The 18807-nt window shown below is 35.7% G+C and overlaps 1 protein-coding gene across 4 annotated transcripts in view; it reads right to left on the reverse strand.

The window, feature by feature from the left end:
* Positions 1-18807, reverse strand: part of UBE2W (ubiquitin conjugating enzyme E2 W) — a 44023-nt gene that overhangs the window by 12364 nt on the left and 12852 nt on the right. For 3 of the 4 annotated variants that reach the window (XM_039379837.1, XM_039379836.1, XM_027722050.2), the window contains exons 2-6: positions 14450-14541; positions 10505-10607; positions 7835-7990; positions 6651-6726; positions 819-2417 (exon numbers count right to left, since the gene is read on the reverse strand). In XM_039379837.1, coding sequence (XP_039235771.1) covers positions 2404-2417; positions 6651-6726; positions 7835-7990; positions 10505-10607; positions 14450-14541 — 441 coding nt within the window. In that variant the 3' untranslated portion in view covers positions 819-2403. Of the gene's footprint in view, positions 1-818; positions 2418-6650; positions 6727-7834; positions 7991-10504; positions 10608-14449; positions 14542-18807 lie in introns of those variants that run through there. The other variant, XM_039379835.1, reaches the window with a different exon arrangement.

Consider the following 18807-nt stretch of genomic DNA (forward strand, 5'->3'; position numbering starts at 1 on the left):
CATGTGATAGCACAGGTCAATAAAACGTATAATGTTTTGCACTACAACACCCATCTTTGACAAAATACAATACAGTATGTCATAAAGCTTCTATGAAACCATGTATTGCAGTTTCACAAGCTACTATATAAAAAGGTAACTGAATCTGAGATGTACTTGAGCCATTTCTACAGACATTACCTGGTGTCACGTTAAGGTCTCTTTCCCGTAGACTGTTTTGATAGGATCCATTATGTGAACCGTTCATACATTAATTTCTCAAAGATGCATCAATTGTTTCAATTAATACAGAGCAGTTAACATGAATATACAGATTAAGTATAAGATTACTGCTCTTCCATATGAAATGTTTCCAAAAATAACCAGTTCGATGAACTCACAACAATAATATTTTGCTAAACAAAAAGTTGGAGCATAAGTATTTCATTTGTTTAAAACTACTTTTTTTTTGGCTTCTAAAATGAACTGAATTCTATGTTTCAAAGGCTCATTGTGAAAATATATATACACATCAAATTCATATCCAAAGCTAGATTTTACCATTGAGTTTTAAAGGCCAAGAGATATTTTCAGTACAGTAGAAAAAAAATAGCAGTTCCTGAAGTTTATTGTAGCCTCACTTCACTGCCAGCATCTATAGTCCCGTTGCTGTACAAAATACTCCTCTGAAGCAAATCCATCTGAACTCTATCCACCCTGAGTTTAGCATCTATACTTTTTTTTTAAAATGTTTTAAACAATAGGTAACAGAGAAGTATGTACAAGGCTATAAAACATGTCAGTTATCATACAGTAGATTAAAAAAAAAAAAATCAGTCTTTTCAGCCAATTTTCTGTTACTGTAGTAATTCATTCTGGATTGGGTTTAGGGATTTTTTTTGCTTTTCTTTGTTTGTTTTTACATCAAGTAGCTACTTGATTTAGACATTCATGCATTAATTGCTTGAATTTCTTTTTGAGTGCAACAATAAGGCAACAGTAAAAAAAATTATAGAAATTTTGCATATGTGTAAAGGTATTAAGTTTATAAAAGTGCTTCCTAAAAAGACAACCTAATTGCAGTATCAAAATATTACAGAGTGCTGAGAACAACTATCATTTCAATAAATGTTGCTCCACAGAAAAATGTCTGATTTTAGGCTTTTTCCCCTTTTTTGGTGAAGTAAAAGCCCGGAAAAATTGCCATGGCTGCATGGGACAAGCAAGTTAAGAAAATATACTTTAGTCTAAACTTAAATAAGAAGGTCCACACTTTTTTGTGAAAACTTTAAGCCTCTGTCAAAAATGTATTTTTTTTTCTTTTTATAGTACAGGATTAAAAGACAAGATGATGCTTACAAGATAAAGAAATAATTTACATGAAAATATCTTCTGACAAAGCTTTTCAATCAAAATATTGTTTTGTAACATTCAAACATGACATACAACACAAAAGAAACAGTGAATGCAAACAAAAAATGTTATATGGATTGCTTTTGAACACATAAATAAATGAAATATTGGTGTAGGCAGTAGGGCTCATGCTGATGGCTAGCAGGAAATAACAGTGTGCAATCTATTTGGAAAAAGCTCTAAAGTACAAATTACAAGCCCAATTACGGACTGCAGCAAGTTCAGTTATATCACTGCCATCCTCTATCTCCAAAATAAATTCTTGTTTAAATCACTCATACCCTAAATTACTCATACCTTTGCTTCAGAGATATGAATAACTATATACAAAAAGTAGTTTTATTTCACCATAGGGATAACATTGTACCTCTCTGCCAATGTCACTTGAAAAGCCGCCCATGTCAAAACAATTTGACAGCAGATAAACAATTCAATAAATATGTAATGATCTTATTACAGTCCTTCAGCTAGGCATGTTAACTCATGCTGCTAGTTTTGTGGTCACAGTGCATAGAATCCAAATATAAAAGAATGGGCTGGATTTAAGGTAATTGTCAATCCCTTGCTTATAATCCAAATATATCCAAAACTTTCGTAAGCTCTGTCATGCGTCAATCTTTTTTGTGGCAGGAGCAAAACCTTTCCCTGGTACAATGTCCATTGCCGGCAATGGATGCACCAAAACCGCCAAGGAGCTCAGTGTTATTGCACAATATATGAAGACCTGGAATTCTTCCAAAAGCTTAAAATAAAAATAATGGAATTATTCTGACATTTCTGGACACCTGCATTAATACTGTATGACTAATAAAAGCATGTCAGTTGCATGGACTGAACCAGCGATCAACATGCGCCCAGAATGCACACTAGTAAAAATGCAGTCAAAGGAAGTAGTCTTCATTGCCTATAGGTCACTTCCAGTCAAAGGTTAAAGTTCAAAGACTGAATGATCAAAGTGCTCATTTTCTCAGTAGGACTATCTTCTGCTACGAGGATCACAAAATGGTGGCATCAACATGTGTCATCTTTAAAATAAAAGAAGAGCATTTATGGAAAACATATAAACATTCTAATTCTAAATTAGTAAGGTGCTATACGCAGAAACAATTCCTAGCATAGACAGTAACATGCAGAGGAAACACAGGAAATACACTGATTGAATAATTCTATCGTTTTGTTCAATACTGACGTGGGGGAAAAAAGAGATTATCAAAAAACAAACTTCTGAAATACACATACACCACCAAAGATATTAGCATTAGCAAATATTCCATTAAAAGGACAGTCATTTCTACGCTCAGTATTTAGAAAGCCACTTGCCCAGAAAATGAAAAATCAAATATTCTTAACATTTTGCATCCTTGAAGTACAGCAGGTCCACACCACTTATCGAATTGAGACATCCTTTTATAAGGAATATATAGGGATAAGAGCAGGCAGAGTGGGCTGCTTCTGATGTATGCTCAACCCTTTAAACATATTTATCTATATATATATTTATACACATGTATATTCATTTATTTCTCAAGATTCAACACAAAACTATAGCTGACAGAGTTACGCAACAATAGTAGGTTGCTACTATAATCCTAAAATCTTAAACCTAAAAATAACTGACATATGCTACATTTCAGATACTGTGATTGGACAGAACATATTTCAAAAATGTGTATTCTATGCAAATCTCTTCTGGATTATGCTCCATATTAAATATTTGTCTGTGAATGCTCTCCCTTTTAAACGTTCTCCTTCACATATCAACCTGCAGTATATTTGTACCTGCTAACAGTAAATACTGAGTTGTTAACAGAAAGCAAACTTACTGTCTGCTTATTTTTAAAGCACTTGTAACCTCGCACACCTAAAAAATGTAGCCTTATAAACATTCTACATTCTCACAGGAAAACATTATGTCGTCAATATTATTACTTGTAAAAAACCTTTTCAATTTTATAGTAGGCTACTGTACATGTAAAAAAAAAAAAAAGGACAAGGATGCAACAGAGAGAATGAGTATTTAAATGGTGCACTAAAATTTTAGGACAAATACCAGAGAAAACACTTTCCACTTAAGAAAAAACAAAAACCAAACAAAGCCCCCATCCCAAAAGCAGTAAGGAAGTGCTAGATGAAAATAAACACCAATACCCCTTTTTCCACCAAAAAAAAAAAAAAATCTACCTCCTGACAAGACCAAAGCCAGGCAACAGCTTTATGAAACTAATTTCAGTCTAGATGCCCAAGTAAACTTTATCTGGAAGATCCTTCTCTGTCTTTAACACAATATGAGCACCTCTCAGATTGAAATTCAACATGAAAGTCAATGTACAGTTGAAATAGACATTGGGTAGGGCAGACAATCCAGAAATACTTTCAGTTATCAAAGATCAGGAGCTTTAAACAGGGCTTCTGAGGACATCATTTTGGAGCAAATAGGGCTCCATGACTCTGTTTGTGGAATAAGTTGCTGTGTTGAAGCAGGGATGAAATGAGAGATTAAAAAAACTCTGTAACAAACTAAATGCAGACACATATTTACATGTCAGAATATGTCTCAAAGTGCCACTTTATCACTTTGTGTTCATATGGGTTTGCTTTACATCAGGTCCCAACCATGCACTATTTTGCTCCCATGTAAATAAATTCTGGGCACCTACTGGAAAAAAATATTTTCCTTCAAATGCATGTATTAATACAGATGACAGATTTCTTCCTACTTCAAAACACAGGGATCCAATATCACACTGAAGCTAAAGCAGTACAATGGCTAGGTGATACCAGAAGGGGCAGAACTACTTTGCATCTCGCTCCATATGTTCTTACATTAGCACTAGCATTTAATTTCATCCAGTGGTTACCCTTGAACAGCTGGTTTTCTTTCTCGGGTGGGATTGTTTTTTCTCCCCTCATTTATCCAGCCAAATGTGGTTCAACCACAAGATTAGATAAGTGACATTTCAGTTGAAGCGTGAGCAGAAAATAAAGATGACAGAAGCACCTTTTCACACTTCCCATTTTAGTGTAACCCAGCAGTTCTTCAAACCCGTTAAGAAAACATTGACAATTTAAAGATCATGCCTTGGCAGTCTTGTTCTATGTCTACATAGGAGAAAAAAAATTACTTGTAACTGAGAGAAGAAGCAAATGACACACAAAACTCAAAGGGAAAACACTCAAGCATTTATGAAACTTTTGTCCAGTGGACATCAGGTATGTGTAATTTTTTCATGTAAGAATTTAAGGCGGGGAGGAGCCCAATGAACTTTTAATCAGGAAGCAAGACAGTATGAGTTATTTAAATGAACTGACTTGCTTTCTCTTGCCTCAGGTTGGTTTTTAGGTTGCTCTGAATTTGAGGAAGGGTAGGGTTTTCTAACATTCTGAAAAAAGCCATTGCATAGTAACTTCATAGTGATTAAATTACTCATTCAGTGAACTATAAGCACCTTGATGGTTTTGAGCCACAATAATACCACAACCTTCAGAGTCAGAGAAACCACATTTCTTTTCATACTAATTTGTTGTTTTGCTTGCTTAATGCAAATTGAATTTCATGATTAAGAAATCAAAGTAATATCTGCAGACTGTTCTCCTTTTATGGAGTTCTATTCTAAATCCATATGAGACTAGTACAAATTAAAAGTAGACAGAATGTATTTTAATCACAAGATATAAACAATAAATGGAACTTCACTTGTTTCTTTTTAAAAATAACTAGCAAGTGAAAATAAAAAGTTAACAAAAACTTTCCCAAAACTAAAAATGGAGAAGCACCAAACGCATTACAAGAGTGTGAAAACAGAGAGAGAAGAGAAAGTGACTGCTGTACAATCTGCCAAAGATAAAAGTCCCATCCTTGTGGGCAATATGATTATTATTCTTGGAGTCAATTTTAAAAACAACCACATGATAAACAGTCCCAAGTTTCTCAAAGACATCTTAATCCCATGGCATACAGCACTTCTCTTAATGTACCTGAAGTCACCTTATTTTAGAGATACTATTACAGTATTATGAGAAAGAGAGTTTCATTCTGTTACATTACCATATATGAAAACCCCATGGTCTTGGCAAGTATTATGAAACACTCAAGTTTTTTTTGTTAAGGCATTCATGGGGTTTTAACAATCTTAAGAATTTCAGGGGTGAAGGCTTTGGCATTTGCCTCTCCAGTCATGAACTTTCACTGTCTCAAAAAACCTGTTCTCATTTCACTTAGGGGACAGAACATGTCCCAGGGTGGGGAGGCAGTGAAAAACAGAAGATGTCTTACAATGGAGCCTTCAATGAAAGGAAGTGATGGAATCAGCTCTCCTGCACTATGCTAGCATACAATATTACCTGCTCTAACACATCCCTTCCCAAAATACTGGGGCTCCCGATAACTACCACTTGAACAGAATTTTCCTAGAGAAAATAAAGAAAGCATTGCTTAGAAGAGAAACAAAGCACAGCCCATCTCTACCCCCTCCTTCTCTCTTTTCTCACCAATGGAGTGGACAAGACAAGCACATACAGCCAAGTGCAGCTCTGGGTAGAGGATGACAAAAAATGAGGCAGAAGAAAGAAATCACATTGTATAAAGCAAGACAGAGAACACATGCAAAAAAACCCAAGAAACCACAAAACAAAATAAAAAAGCAAACTCCCAAATGAAAACTGAACAAAGAAAAAAACCCCAACACAACACTAGTACTGCAGACACTGTAGCAATTTTAGTTATGGTTGGTTTTTTTTCTGTATCATTTACATGGAGAATCTTATTACTATATTATTGAGTATTAGTTTTTAGGAGCCTTTAAAGTCAGCCAACTGTCCCATACTGGAAATTCTGATTAAGAGTGGAAATCTATTAAAAGACACAGCTGCTTACAAATATATAGGTATCTTTTCAACACCATAAAAGCTCTTAAAGTGTTAATAACAACAACAAAAAAAATGGGTTTAGAGCTAAACTTTGTTTCAGTATGTCCCTTCCCCAATCCCAAACTTGGCATGGACTAATGCGGTCTACAAAAACTTTCATTCAAACTCTATCCTACAATTTAAAACATATGAGTTTACATTTTCACCAGGAATTATTAAAATGAGATATAAAAAAAAATCACAGCAAATTATCTCAGAAACAAGATTTTAATAACTCTCTGAAATTAAAAAGAGTTTTAATGCTTTGAACACATTTATCCCACTTTCCTACATTTTAACTGCCTTCAGCCTAAAAAGAACTTAAAAATTCCCGGTCCTAGTTAAATACTTACCATGATACCACCATTTTGTTTTCTTTGGATTCTTGTTACATGTTCTTACATAAAATGAGTTATCTGGAGGTCGCCTCTGCAACAGAAGAAAAGACCTACAAATAATCAAACAATCCTCATATTGTAATACACGAGTTCTTTAATAAGCTTTTGAAAGGTTACCATGTGAATGCAGTGAAAATGACATAACAGGCAGGACGAGACCTTTGTCAAGAAAAATCTCTTAAAGATCCAGGTAACAAATGCTTAGTGGAGATACTCCAAGAAAAACATTAATGAAAAATACCAAAGAGTTTGGCAATAAATAGAGGGAGAAATAAAACTAAAGAAAAAAAAAAGAAAAGAAAACAACACAAAAGAAAGAAATGGCTGTTGTTCAAAAAATCCCCAAACTAAATTCCTTTGCAGTTTGAAATCTAATTCTCATGTATTAGATCCAATTCACATCCATAAGGCTCAGCTTGGAGTGGGTGAAAAAAACAAACCTTAACATCTATATCTAAATCCTTACTTCATATTCTTCAGTTTTCTTCGTGTCATCATTATACAAAACAAGTCATAGGATAGAATACAATATAAAGCCATTTTGGAGTGTTTTTTCAACTACATGCACATGACTAGGACTGACTGGGATGCAACATAAATAGGCATGTTTAGATAGCACACATGGACAAGCTCTGACCACATCTAACTTCCACAGATAGCCCACTGCGAAAGAAATGGTCAAGAGCAAAAGGGCAGCCTCTTTACAAAAGGTCTAAGGTATTAGTGTCACCAGAAAAAAGGCAAAATGAAAATTATCAAGATCACTGAAATAGCACAGATGCAAAGCCTTAGAAACATCTGCACTAAAGACATTTCAATTCATTCTGCACCACCTTTAGAGACAGGATAATTTTACATAGAATTGTCCTAAAACATGATTGAACTTCAGTTAGGAGAACTAGATGGGTTCCATTTGTTCCTCTTTTCCAATATGTAAGCAGGTTACCATGAAAACAGTGACGAAGTATTTACTGCACTGTTTATTTTGAAGTTCTAGCTTAGTATTTTTTCAGTAGTAGAAATGTAGATATAGTAGTTTTGCCTATTTTAGAATCTGAGAAATGAAAATTTCACTTTGCAAAGTCGAAAACTATTAACTTATACTTTTTCTACTCCAACAGTGCTGAAAAAGCCCATACCTTTTCTTTGCAGCTGGAAAGCATGCTAATAATGCTAAGACAAACAGATTGCACTGAGAGAGCTGGAGACCAGTCTTCCGTTAGAATGGATAAACAGATATGACCATTGCTATAAACATGAGGATGAACAGGAATATTGTCTCCAGTAAACATGACCTAAAAAAAAAGAACAAAAATACCTGAGACTTATAGTCCACATTTTAAATAAAACTGTATTGTTTTTAGGAAAACAATATAATCTTATTTAAGGAGCAGGTCTGACATTTTCACTTACACTAAATAATACACTTTACCACATAAGGTTTATTCACTTTTGGAAACTATTAAATGAAATGTAAAATAAACAATGGAAGCCTAAATAGCTAGTGATGATGGAGTTGAATAAATGATATAGAAGATTTCCTATGAATACTTATACAGCATAGAAAAACTCAAAGGTAACTATGTAAAACCGATGAACTAAACCTTTTATATCTTGCAGCCTCAGTCTTTTGTGTCCTAAGGAATACAGCTGCCTAGTCAAAATACTGGATTTTAATGATTTTATAAGCCACAATGTTGTACATCAAGAAGCACAAGGAAGAATCACAAATGAGTATTTCCATAATCTTGGACACAACAGAAATTAAGTTCTTGCTAACTCATCCAGGTTCCAGCATCAAGAGTAAAATTAAAATGCATCCATCTTATCAACTATAAAATAAAGGACTTGTGAAACTAAAGTTTGTTACCAAATAGGAAATACTTTTAAATTTTTACTTCAAATGGAATATATTTTTTTTTGATGTGGATGAACATGGAAGAACAGCATTTAGAACCTTAACTCCTCTCTACTACAGGAAGTCAAAAAAAGGTTAGAAAAGCAATTTTGACAACTATTGCTCTTACATCAAGATTTTGTCGAACACATTGTTGGTTCAGGACCAAGGGAAATAGAGTAAAAGTGAGATCTTCATAGCAGTATTAAACTCCTGAACATCTTTTCCAGCGTAACCACTGTCATCTTTTAGGCAAAGACAAAATAAATCTCTACCACTCATAACCATAATACCCAGCAGTCTCTTAAGTGTTTCTTAAGTTATACAGATACGTGTACAAGTATGCAAACAGGTACACAACACACCCATCTCATCACTGACAACAAGACAGAAGGAACACCCTCATCATATAGGAAACAGAAATCAGAGAGCTTAATTTATCTGCCAAATAGAAGACATGTTTCTAAGGCAGAAGAAAACTGGATTCAGAATAATCTTTCATAGGTCTTTTAACCTCTTACTTAAGCCTTGAAGAGTTTACCTTCAGAATCCAGTAATGTATTTCACTTGTAACTAATATCTTTTACATCAAAACCAGAATTAGGCATACTAAGTAAGTAAAAGCATGCATGCTGTGATAGACACATACATTTAAAAGCAGAAAACAACCAAGTGATTAAGCAGCAGAAGTGTAAACTGTCAAGTCACAGTAAGTAGATTTGCCAGAGAGATAATTATGACCCAGAGGTTCATAGCACAGAATGACCTTACTGCACAGCAGCATTTCAAAAAGTGAAATTCTAGCCATCTACAACAATCAAATATCCAGTACTTAAATTTTTAATTGTTTTCTGTGCTAAAATTCAGTGTAGATGTATGGATCTAATTTGATGCTTAACAATAAATTGCACAGAGCCACACACACAGCTTGGGTAATGAATACAAACAGTACCTACTTGGAATCAAATTAAAGTGGCTACTCTCTTGTGGATCACCTATGAGTAGTTCACTGCAAACCTGATGAGGTGCAGAAGTACAGGTGGCCAGTTTGTTCTTTGAAACCTAAGACTGAAAAGTCAGCATCCTAGTTTTTATCACGGTACCCAAAAATATTTAATGTTTATGGTTTAAGTGTCTCTCACAGCTCCACGCTTCAGTTTTACAACAAATAAGAGAAGTTGCAGAGCTCACTCTTAGAACTTTGAGCTGAAACAGACAGGACAAGAACTGAGGTTTTCTTCCTTTTCTCCTTCCTTTTTTAGAAAAGAAGGGGTGACTACTCTTACCAGCCTTGTTTTGAAACATTTCCCTCAGGTGACAGAGGGATGGATGTACCCAGCACATTCTGCTGTCCCTTCAGTTTAGGCTGTCATGAAAGCAATGCAGCATCTCATACCTCAATTACCAAACTATTTGCAGGCCTCTCAAACACGTCATGTATCTATGAGAATCCCTATCAGAAGCACAGTATTTCTTCAGCTGTATTAATAATGGCAGCAGAGAAGATGCGATAGTCTTAAAAACAAACTAGAAAAAAATATGTTGAAAGCAAGAAGAGATGGGACAAAGCAGCAATTTGTGGTTTACCTGGCTCCTACATCGCAATAAAGGGGATCTTCCTATTTACCCTGTGTTTGTCTCTCACATGATACGGATATCAACCTCAGAGAAGCCTCCAGATTACACTACTTTCATCTCCTATGAAATCAGGTAGACTGTCAAAGCATTGTACCTCGCTGCAGAACCATTTTTAAAAGAAAAGGCATCTGCACAATGTATTTAATACAAATTAAAGTAATTAAACCTCACATCAGGATATGTGGATGATATAACACTCAGCACGTGTCATACAGATATAATATACAGGTATAATCCAAAGGTAATGTTAAGCAAGGAAGAAGGCAGCAGTTACCTGAGGCGAATCAAAAGGATACCGACTACTAAACTTAAATAAAAGCTGAAATTTCTCCCCTTCATATAGTGTTCCTGGAGCACCTTCCATGTCTACAATCCACCTAAGGAACAGGGAAAAAAGTTGTTAGTACTCTGGACTGACAAACTCTGGTTTTATTCCTGGAGCACAGGACAAACCAAATCAACTATAAATCAGAGCCAAACCTTCTAAATTCGTTATTAACATTGTAACAGTCACAAAGGTGAGCAATGCATCAAGTCTACATTTGAAGGAAACAAGCTTGGTATTTTACATACAGGCATTGATATAGTGCTGCAAATTATAAATATGACTTGAACTCAACACAGATCCATCAGTTGAAATAAAAAACCTGTTTGAAAGCTTATTCCTACATAAAAACAGGCTTGGAAGGAAACAAACTAGTACACGTTCTCTTTCATGTTGTTTTTCTTTCCTTTTCTGTCACGGAAAACATCAGTACAGTTTATTAAAACAAAATCTGTATCCAAGGAGAAAGGACAAAGCTCATCTTGTACTTTTATCTATGAAAAGCTCAGAAATTCAATAGTACCTGGCAGGTAACGAACCAAAACTGGAAAAGCTAATAGTATAAAAAGGAAAAGGTCCCAGAAAATTAAAAGCAAAGCAAAACAAAATAAAAAAAAAGAATTATTTGCAACTGTAATAGAGATAATACCTCAGCATATCACACTATTCTTTTTCCTCTGTTTCTGGTCCTTCCATCATAATAACATGAAAGTAACTGACAGGTGGAGTTGCCAGGGGAAGAGAACCATAGAATCAACTGGGTTGGAAGGGACCTCCGAGATCATCAAGTCCAACCTGTGATCCTCTACTGCTGCGGCTGCTAGACCATGGCACTAAGTGCCACATCCAGTCTCATCTTAAAAACCTCCAGGGACAGAGAATCCACCACCTCTCTGGGCAGCCCATTCCAATGTCTGATTACTCTCTCTGTAAAGAAATTCTTTCTAATATGTAACCTAAACCTCCCCTGGCACAGCTTAAGACCATGCCCTCTTGTCCTACTGCTGGTTGCCTGGGAGAAGAGACCAAGCCCCACCTGGCTACAACCTCCTTTCAGGGAGTTGTAGAGAGTGATGAGGTCTCCCCTGAGCCTCCTCTTCTCCAGACTGAACAACCCCAGCTCCCTCAGCCTCTCCTCATAGGACTTGTGCTTGAGTCCCTTCACCAGCCTCGTTGCTCTTCTCTGGACCTGCTCCAGCGCCTCAATATCCTTCCTGAACTGAGAGGCCCAGAACTGGACACAGTACTCCAGGTGTGGCCTCACCAGTGCTGAGTACAGGGGAAGAATCACTTCCCTGGTCCTGCTGGCCACACTGTTCCTGATCCAGGCCAGGATGCCATTGGCCTTCTTGGCCACCTGGTCACACTGCTGGCTCACGTTCAGCTTCCTGTCAATCCAAACTCCCAGGTCCCTTTCTGCCTGGCTGCTCTCCAGCCACTCTGCCCCCAGCCTGCAGCGCTGCAGGGGGTTGTTGTGGCCAAAGTGTAGGACCCGGCCCTTGGCCTTGTTGCACCTCATCCCGTTGGAATGAGAAGGTGGTGTTCGGTGTAGGGTTTTTATTGTGGCTGGGTTTGGGTTGTGTTGTAGTTTTTTTAATCCAGTTAAAAATAGATGCTTTGAATATTGTTCAACACATTCAGCAACATTCTGCTAACTTCTGTCATTTTACAGAGTTCTACCGTTGATCCTTTGCAGCATCATTTTCTCATTTTCATTTTTCACCCTTGATTGAGTTTTACAGATTTGAGCAACGTGATAAGGTGAAAATTCAGCAAGAGACTACAAAAATGGTCAGACAAGTTTTACATCGACTCAAGGAAGGCAGCTGAGATTTTGCAGAACAGCAATGTGCTCAGAAAAGTTGACATCTCCAGCTGGCAGCCCTGATGATCATATTCCCAACCTCTTCATCCTCCTGTCATATATACCCTCCCTGTGTATTTAAATCATGCACATTTTTTATCTTCCCCTCTATTATTCTTTGGGCTTCAGGAGATTTTTTTGAGAAAAACTGCTTATCTAATGAACTGCTAGCTGTCACACTCTTCAAGAGGAATGCAACTTCAACAGTAGCACAGTGATGGCTGTCATATATTCCATATTTTTATTTTGTGAAGACGCCTTCAATTTAATCTATCTGCACTCCAAACCACTTATCTCTTCTTATGCCTTCTGCTTTTACATTTATACACATGGTACACCAATACTCTTTAGATTTACTGCTGCTTGTGATCCAGAAAACTTCCACTTTCAAGTTTTTAAAATAGTTTACTTTACTAAGTAGAAGATAACTCTGCCTGGACATTACTCTTTTTCTTTTATGGTCAAGGAATCACTAGAACCCATCTTTCCTGTGTGCTTTACAGTTTAGCCTTCTCATATTTCTAATCCTTGTGTATATAAAATAGAAGTTTGCTTAATGTTTTAAATGATCCAGTTACATCATGGGATCCAATTATTTTGTTCAACATCTTTAAAACCCAAACAAGTATTGCTCCACAAATTTTTACTGCACCAGTTCAAACTGCAACTTCATTAATGAACTCAGAACATGCTAGCTGACACCAAAAACCTTCAAAGAGAAAAAAATAGAATGTTACTTGTGACAGGAAGCTTCTAAAACAGGGACAGTTTCAAAATCTAGCATGACAGTAATCAGGAAGCTTTTAGTGTGCAAGGAATTGAAAGGTATAAAAAATGTACATGACAGAAATAATAATGAGACATACTAAGAAAAATCAACAAACAGGAAAAAAAATACAGATTTTTTTTTTTTCCTTTTCCATCTGCTGTGAACTTTGATTTAATGGTCATTTTCTGCTGAAGTGAGTGAAAAACACTTGCAATATTAGATTGAGTCCTTTTTGCAGAAAATTTGAAAACCCGAAGTAGAGCAAGAAACACAAGCTGCAATTCAGCATTTTTACAACAGTTTATTACTATTTCTACCAAACTCTGGGAACTGCTATTTTGATTTTTTTTTTGTCTTACTCATCTACACGAAGTACCACAAAGACCAGCATCACTTAAGAAGCAATACGAGCGTTTGATTCAGTATATGCAAGGTTTAGAAAAGCCTCATGTAACACGGTCTGAGTGATGCCACCAAAAATGCAGATGTGAAACATCAGAATTCAGCTCTATGCTGTTTTTAAATTGATCCATCAATCAGTAACTGAGTCCAGAACATATAGCCTGATATCTACACTCTCATTAATGTTTACATCTGCTGAATTTTAAAAATTTGTCCAAAATTAAGCTAAGAAAATTATGAAAAAGGAATGTTAACAGTCTAAATCTTTTAAATTTCAGTCCGGTAAAAAAAACCAGGTCAGTTCCAAGAACAACTTCTGTCCATTTCAATGGACACAGAATATTTTACCATGTTTCTCTTCCCGTTTCACTAATCATAAAAAAAGCTAAGGCAAGGAGAAAAGCACAAACAAGTGTACCCAGACAACTTTGCTTTATAAGAACTTTCCTTCACTTGCTTTAGAGAAAGAAGGTAATGTAAATTAACAGCTACGACATACATTCTATACAAATAACACAGAACCTGAAGACAGCTACTCCAGTATGTCAATAAATCTAAAGGGGTTTCAGAGGTTAGTAGCTATGAAAGACTGTTAAATTATTTTGTTCTAAAATATGCAGGGGCTTTTACCAATTGACAGTTTGTTAGACAATAAAAAGCCAAATAAAAATTTAATAATCACTATCCAGTTCCTGAAAGTGTCCCAACACATTACTGCAATATGCTTATTAAGGAGAGCAACGTTTCATTGTCTAGACTGAAAGCAAAAATTTGTGATACTTGGAATTGGTGGAAGTGACATAAAGAGAACTTCCCTTACTTACATTTTCAGCATAGCAGAAATAAGACATGTACTTACTGTGTAATTGAATTTTGTACACTCTTTTCATCTAGAGTCATTCCCGGAGGTGGATCATTTTGAAATGCCAATAGTTCTTTCTGTAATCGTTTCTATAAAGAAATTGTATAGAATAACTTAAATACTAAATTAAATTCAGCAATAAACATGCACACTAAAGTATATTTCACCAATTATTAAAAGATAAAGGGAGTCTTATTTGAAAATTTAAAAACAAAGTGAAATTGAAAGGTGAGCACAAAGGAAGACTCCTCTCCTAGAAATTTAACTGAAAAGTCACAGGCAAAAAAGGTCACAGGCTTTAAACTTACTTTTTGGTTAAAATGAAGTGGCATTTACATTTGCAACACTGCAACGTGAAGATCTGTTTCATGACAAACTACACAGATGTATTAATTATTTTGTCATATTACAAAGATGTCTATGAGAGCTCTACACCTAGCAGAGAATATTTCACATTCCCACGATAGCATGAGAATTATAATTAATTCTACAAGATTTTAACAGCACAACTCTCCCTCCTCTATGTAATTTAAGACACTTCTATCTGGCATATGTGCAAGCCAGAGGACAGAACAGAAACTAAAACAAGACTAGGTGAATTGCAGAACACAAACTATTTAACAACTGTATAGTAACTGCACGTTAGAACCTAGAGAGTCATAGTATGTAGAAAAGAGTTATACTGGTGACTCAGGTAATTCTTACCTATTTTGACAGGGATAAATCAATTGCTAACTGCAACCAGCTGCTTCACTAACAACTACAAGCACTGTTTCTTACAATCTATGGAGCAAGGGAAATACAACCTCTGTGAAGTGCTGCCATTGGCACTGCTTTCAGAGTGTATTTTCTCCACACAAACAGTTATGCAATACATTTTGTCATTTCCAAGCCATGTAGATGACAAAAAGTTCAAGCCTTTCTCATTTTCTACTTTCCTTTTTCCTATCAATCATTTTAAGGTTTACCACCTGCAAGTGCACTTCAATCACCCTACTAACGAATATGATCTTACACTCAAAAGGAATAAAAATACACGGTTTGGGGGTTTAGTATCTCATTTCCATTCAATATCCAATTTTTTTTTAAATATAGGTTTATCACGTATTTGCAGATGTTTTCCAAACAACTCTTCCAGAACTTAAAAAAATCCACAGGGGAAAATAAAGTGTTGATTGGTAAACTCAGAAATTATGCAGTATCTTATCAATATTTTTGAAACTGGACTACAGTAAATTCAGCCACACAATTCACAAAGAAAAGGCCCCCACAGATCAACAATTTACATTCTGAAAAATACTGAAATAATTTTCTATCTCTATTAAGCAGCCCTGAAAACTTGCTTTGGGCTTCTATTTTGAAAGTTTCCCCTACCTTGAGCATAGATACAATATAAACGAACTGAAAAACCAACGCTAGCATTTTCATCCGAAAGCTACATACATTGCTAACACACTGAAAAACAGATTAGAACACTAGTGTTTATCTTTTGCTTTCTGCACAATTTAAGAAAATACTAACAGTGTTTTTGACACTACTATTATGAACTAAAATGCAAAGGAGCAAGGTTACAAAACCATTTTACAAATCCTTAATTTGAATGGCAGATACTCATTTTTTAGTCAATTCTCTTTCTGGCACTTCCCCAGACCACCATCAAATAAAGCTCAATGGCAGTCAACCTGTGTATGCTTTGTCATATAGAGAAATATTTTAAAACTTCAGAAATGAGAACTTTATACGATAAGGGAAATTCAAACTCCCTTAAAAAGGAGATTGAGTTGAAAAATAGTAAGGAACAGCAAATAATTCAGTAGACCCATTTACTTATCCTTGTAGACCAACTATACAACATCTTTATAAAAAGGAGCCTAAAATCCATTTGAGAATTGAATTAAAACTAGTCACATTAAGCTATCAGTATCTGACAGTAAATTGGAGAGGAAATTTTGTTTTATCTGTATCCTACAAAAAATTCCAGATTATCAACACTTAAAATATCCTCTCATTCCAAGTTTGCACCTTTGTCCCTTTTTCCAGCAACCTTCTTTTCAGTCAAATAGTCTCAGTCATTCTTTCCATCTCGCCAGTGTGAAAATAGTATCTGACTCCTTCACAGCTTTTCAGTTCTCACACACTATATTTATGATTCTTTCTAAAAAAACAGTAGCACAAGGAAAAAAAATAATTATAATGTGTACTTGATCATCACAGTACTACTGAAGTGCTCTGTTCCTTTGACCCTAAAACGTTTGCTGATACTGTCATGAGGGTCTGTCCAGTAAACACAAATAATACATACAGACAACATACTGCTTCTCATAATTTCCAATACAAAATGGAAAAACTATCCCAGAGAAATAACAGGAGATACTATTTACAATTTAGGTCAAAAGTATCACAACAAACACATCATATTTTAACAGACAAAAAAGAATTTATCATTTCCAGGTTAGCCAATTCAAACAAGTATCAACATAAGCCAAGAAAGGAAGTTCAAAGAAGGTGTATCCACTCCCACCCCTAAAAAATGCTGGAAAACCAGAAACAACAGATAAGGAGAAGGCTGAGGTACTCAATAACTTTTCTTTTGCCTCAGTCTGCAATGGTAACCTCTCTTCCCACACCTTGCAAATGGATGGACAGCAGGATGGAGACTGGGGGAGCAAAGTCCCTCCCACTGGAAGTAAAGGTCAGGTTCATGACCACTTGAGGAACCTGAATATACACAAGTCTCTTGGGCCCAGTGAGATGGAAGCAAGGCAGCCTATAAAAAAAAAAGAACTGCTTCTATTGGACAAAGAGATACACTTTTAGGATATGAGTTAAGCCCATTATTTGTTGGGGTTTTTTTCCCCACAACTGGAATTATAAAATATAGTATCCATTTTACAATTATCTACTATTCCATTAACCATGCCATACAAGTTTAGCATTCCTTATCTGATAAACATAGTTGGGTATCTTTAACAGGCTTTCACCACATATTTTCAAAACTTGCTTTTTTTTCTATCAAGCATCAACTCAATTATTTCTGTATAGACTAACAAAGACTAAAGACCTTTCCCAGAACGAGAGTACTCTATAGCAACTGGAACAAAACTGTAGAGGGCATCATGGCCTACTAACCAAAACTCATTCAAATAGTGAAAAAATGTTTAAAGAGACAGGCTAACTAATATTTAGAAAATAATCTTTTAATCAACCTCTGTAGTCAATGCATTCCAGGGTTTCACTACCCTGATGGTATAAAATATTTCTTTTGTATCTTATTGGAATATGTCATGTTCCAATTTGTATCTGTTGCCCTTGTCTTCCCACTGTGACTATTTTCCCTGATATTCCCGTATTATGTTGTTTTACCCATCCACAAGATCTCTCCTTTGCCTTCTCACAGCTGAAGAAACCCAGTCAGTCTCCCTGTACATCATGCAGTTCAGCCCCACTTTCACTGCCTGTCATCTATTGGATTCACTCCAGTACACCAGTGTCTTTTTTGTATCTTGTGCTGTGGCTCCCTACAGACAGCACTCCAGATGTGGTCTCAAGTGCCAGGGAGAGAGAAAAAATCATTTTCCTCGAGCTGCTGGTTGCATGCTGGTACATACAGCCCAGCATACAGCTACAGAAATTCAAAAAACTTGGAAGATATTCCCTAAAGATATCATGAAGAACTATTTTTTTCTTCCTCTCTTTCTTACAATTTATAATAATTTGTCTCCTGTTGTGTCTCATTAATAGAGAAACTGGATTATCAGGAGACAGATCTAGTTCAAAAGAAGATCTCTTAAATGAAGCCCTTAAAGGCTAGATTCATATAGTTTAATTAGGAAACTGAGCTCCTTGTTACCACAGTAATTCAGAAAACATTTGAAGTTTAAATTAAAATACTTGGAATTAATTCCTCTCCAGTGTTTAACACTGGAGACCAGTGACCAAAAAAGGTTACAAAGAACATTGATTTTCTCAGAGCAACACTAAGTAAACTCGCATTATTAGCTTCAAGATTCAATCGTGAACTTTTAAAAAATTTGACTCTGGTATATCAAGTCCATACACATCAGCTACAAATGCCATGCTGCAACTCACATTTGAGAAGGAACAACTTCAGTGGTGGAAAAGCCTTCCTTTATCTGACAGCTATGAATACGGATTCCCCTCCCCCAAAATTTTGGAAATTAAAAGCAACATGCACAGCTGGACAAAGTATAGTGGATTAACACTTTTCAGACAATCTTCACTATCTCATTTGTAGAATCTTATAAACTTAGGACTGGAAGATACCTCAGAGAAGTCACCTCTCCATCTTCCTAACATAAGGATGGATCAAAGAATCTTCAAATACCATTGTAGTT

This window comes from Pipra filicauda, unplaced genomic scaffold (genome assembly GCF_003945595.2).
Source record: "Pipra filicauda isolate LSUMZ 115617 unplaced genomic scaffold, ASM394559v2 scaffold177_size2800117_pilon, whole genome shotgun sequence".
NCBI classification, from domain to species: domain Eukaryota; kingdom Metazoa; phylum Chordata; class Aves; order Passeriformes; family Pipridae; genus Pipra; species Pipra filicauda.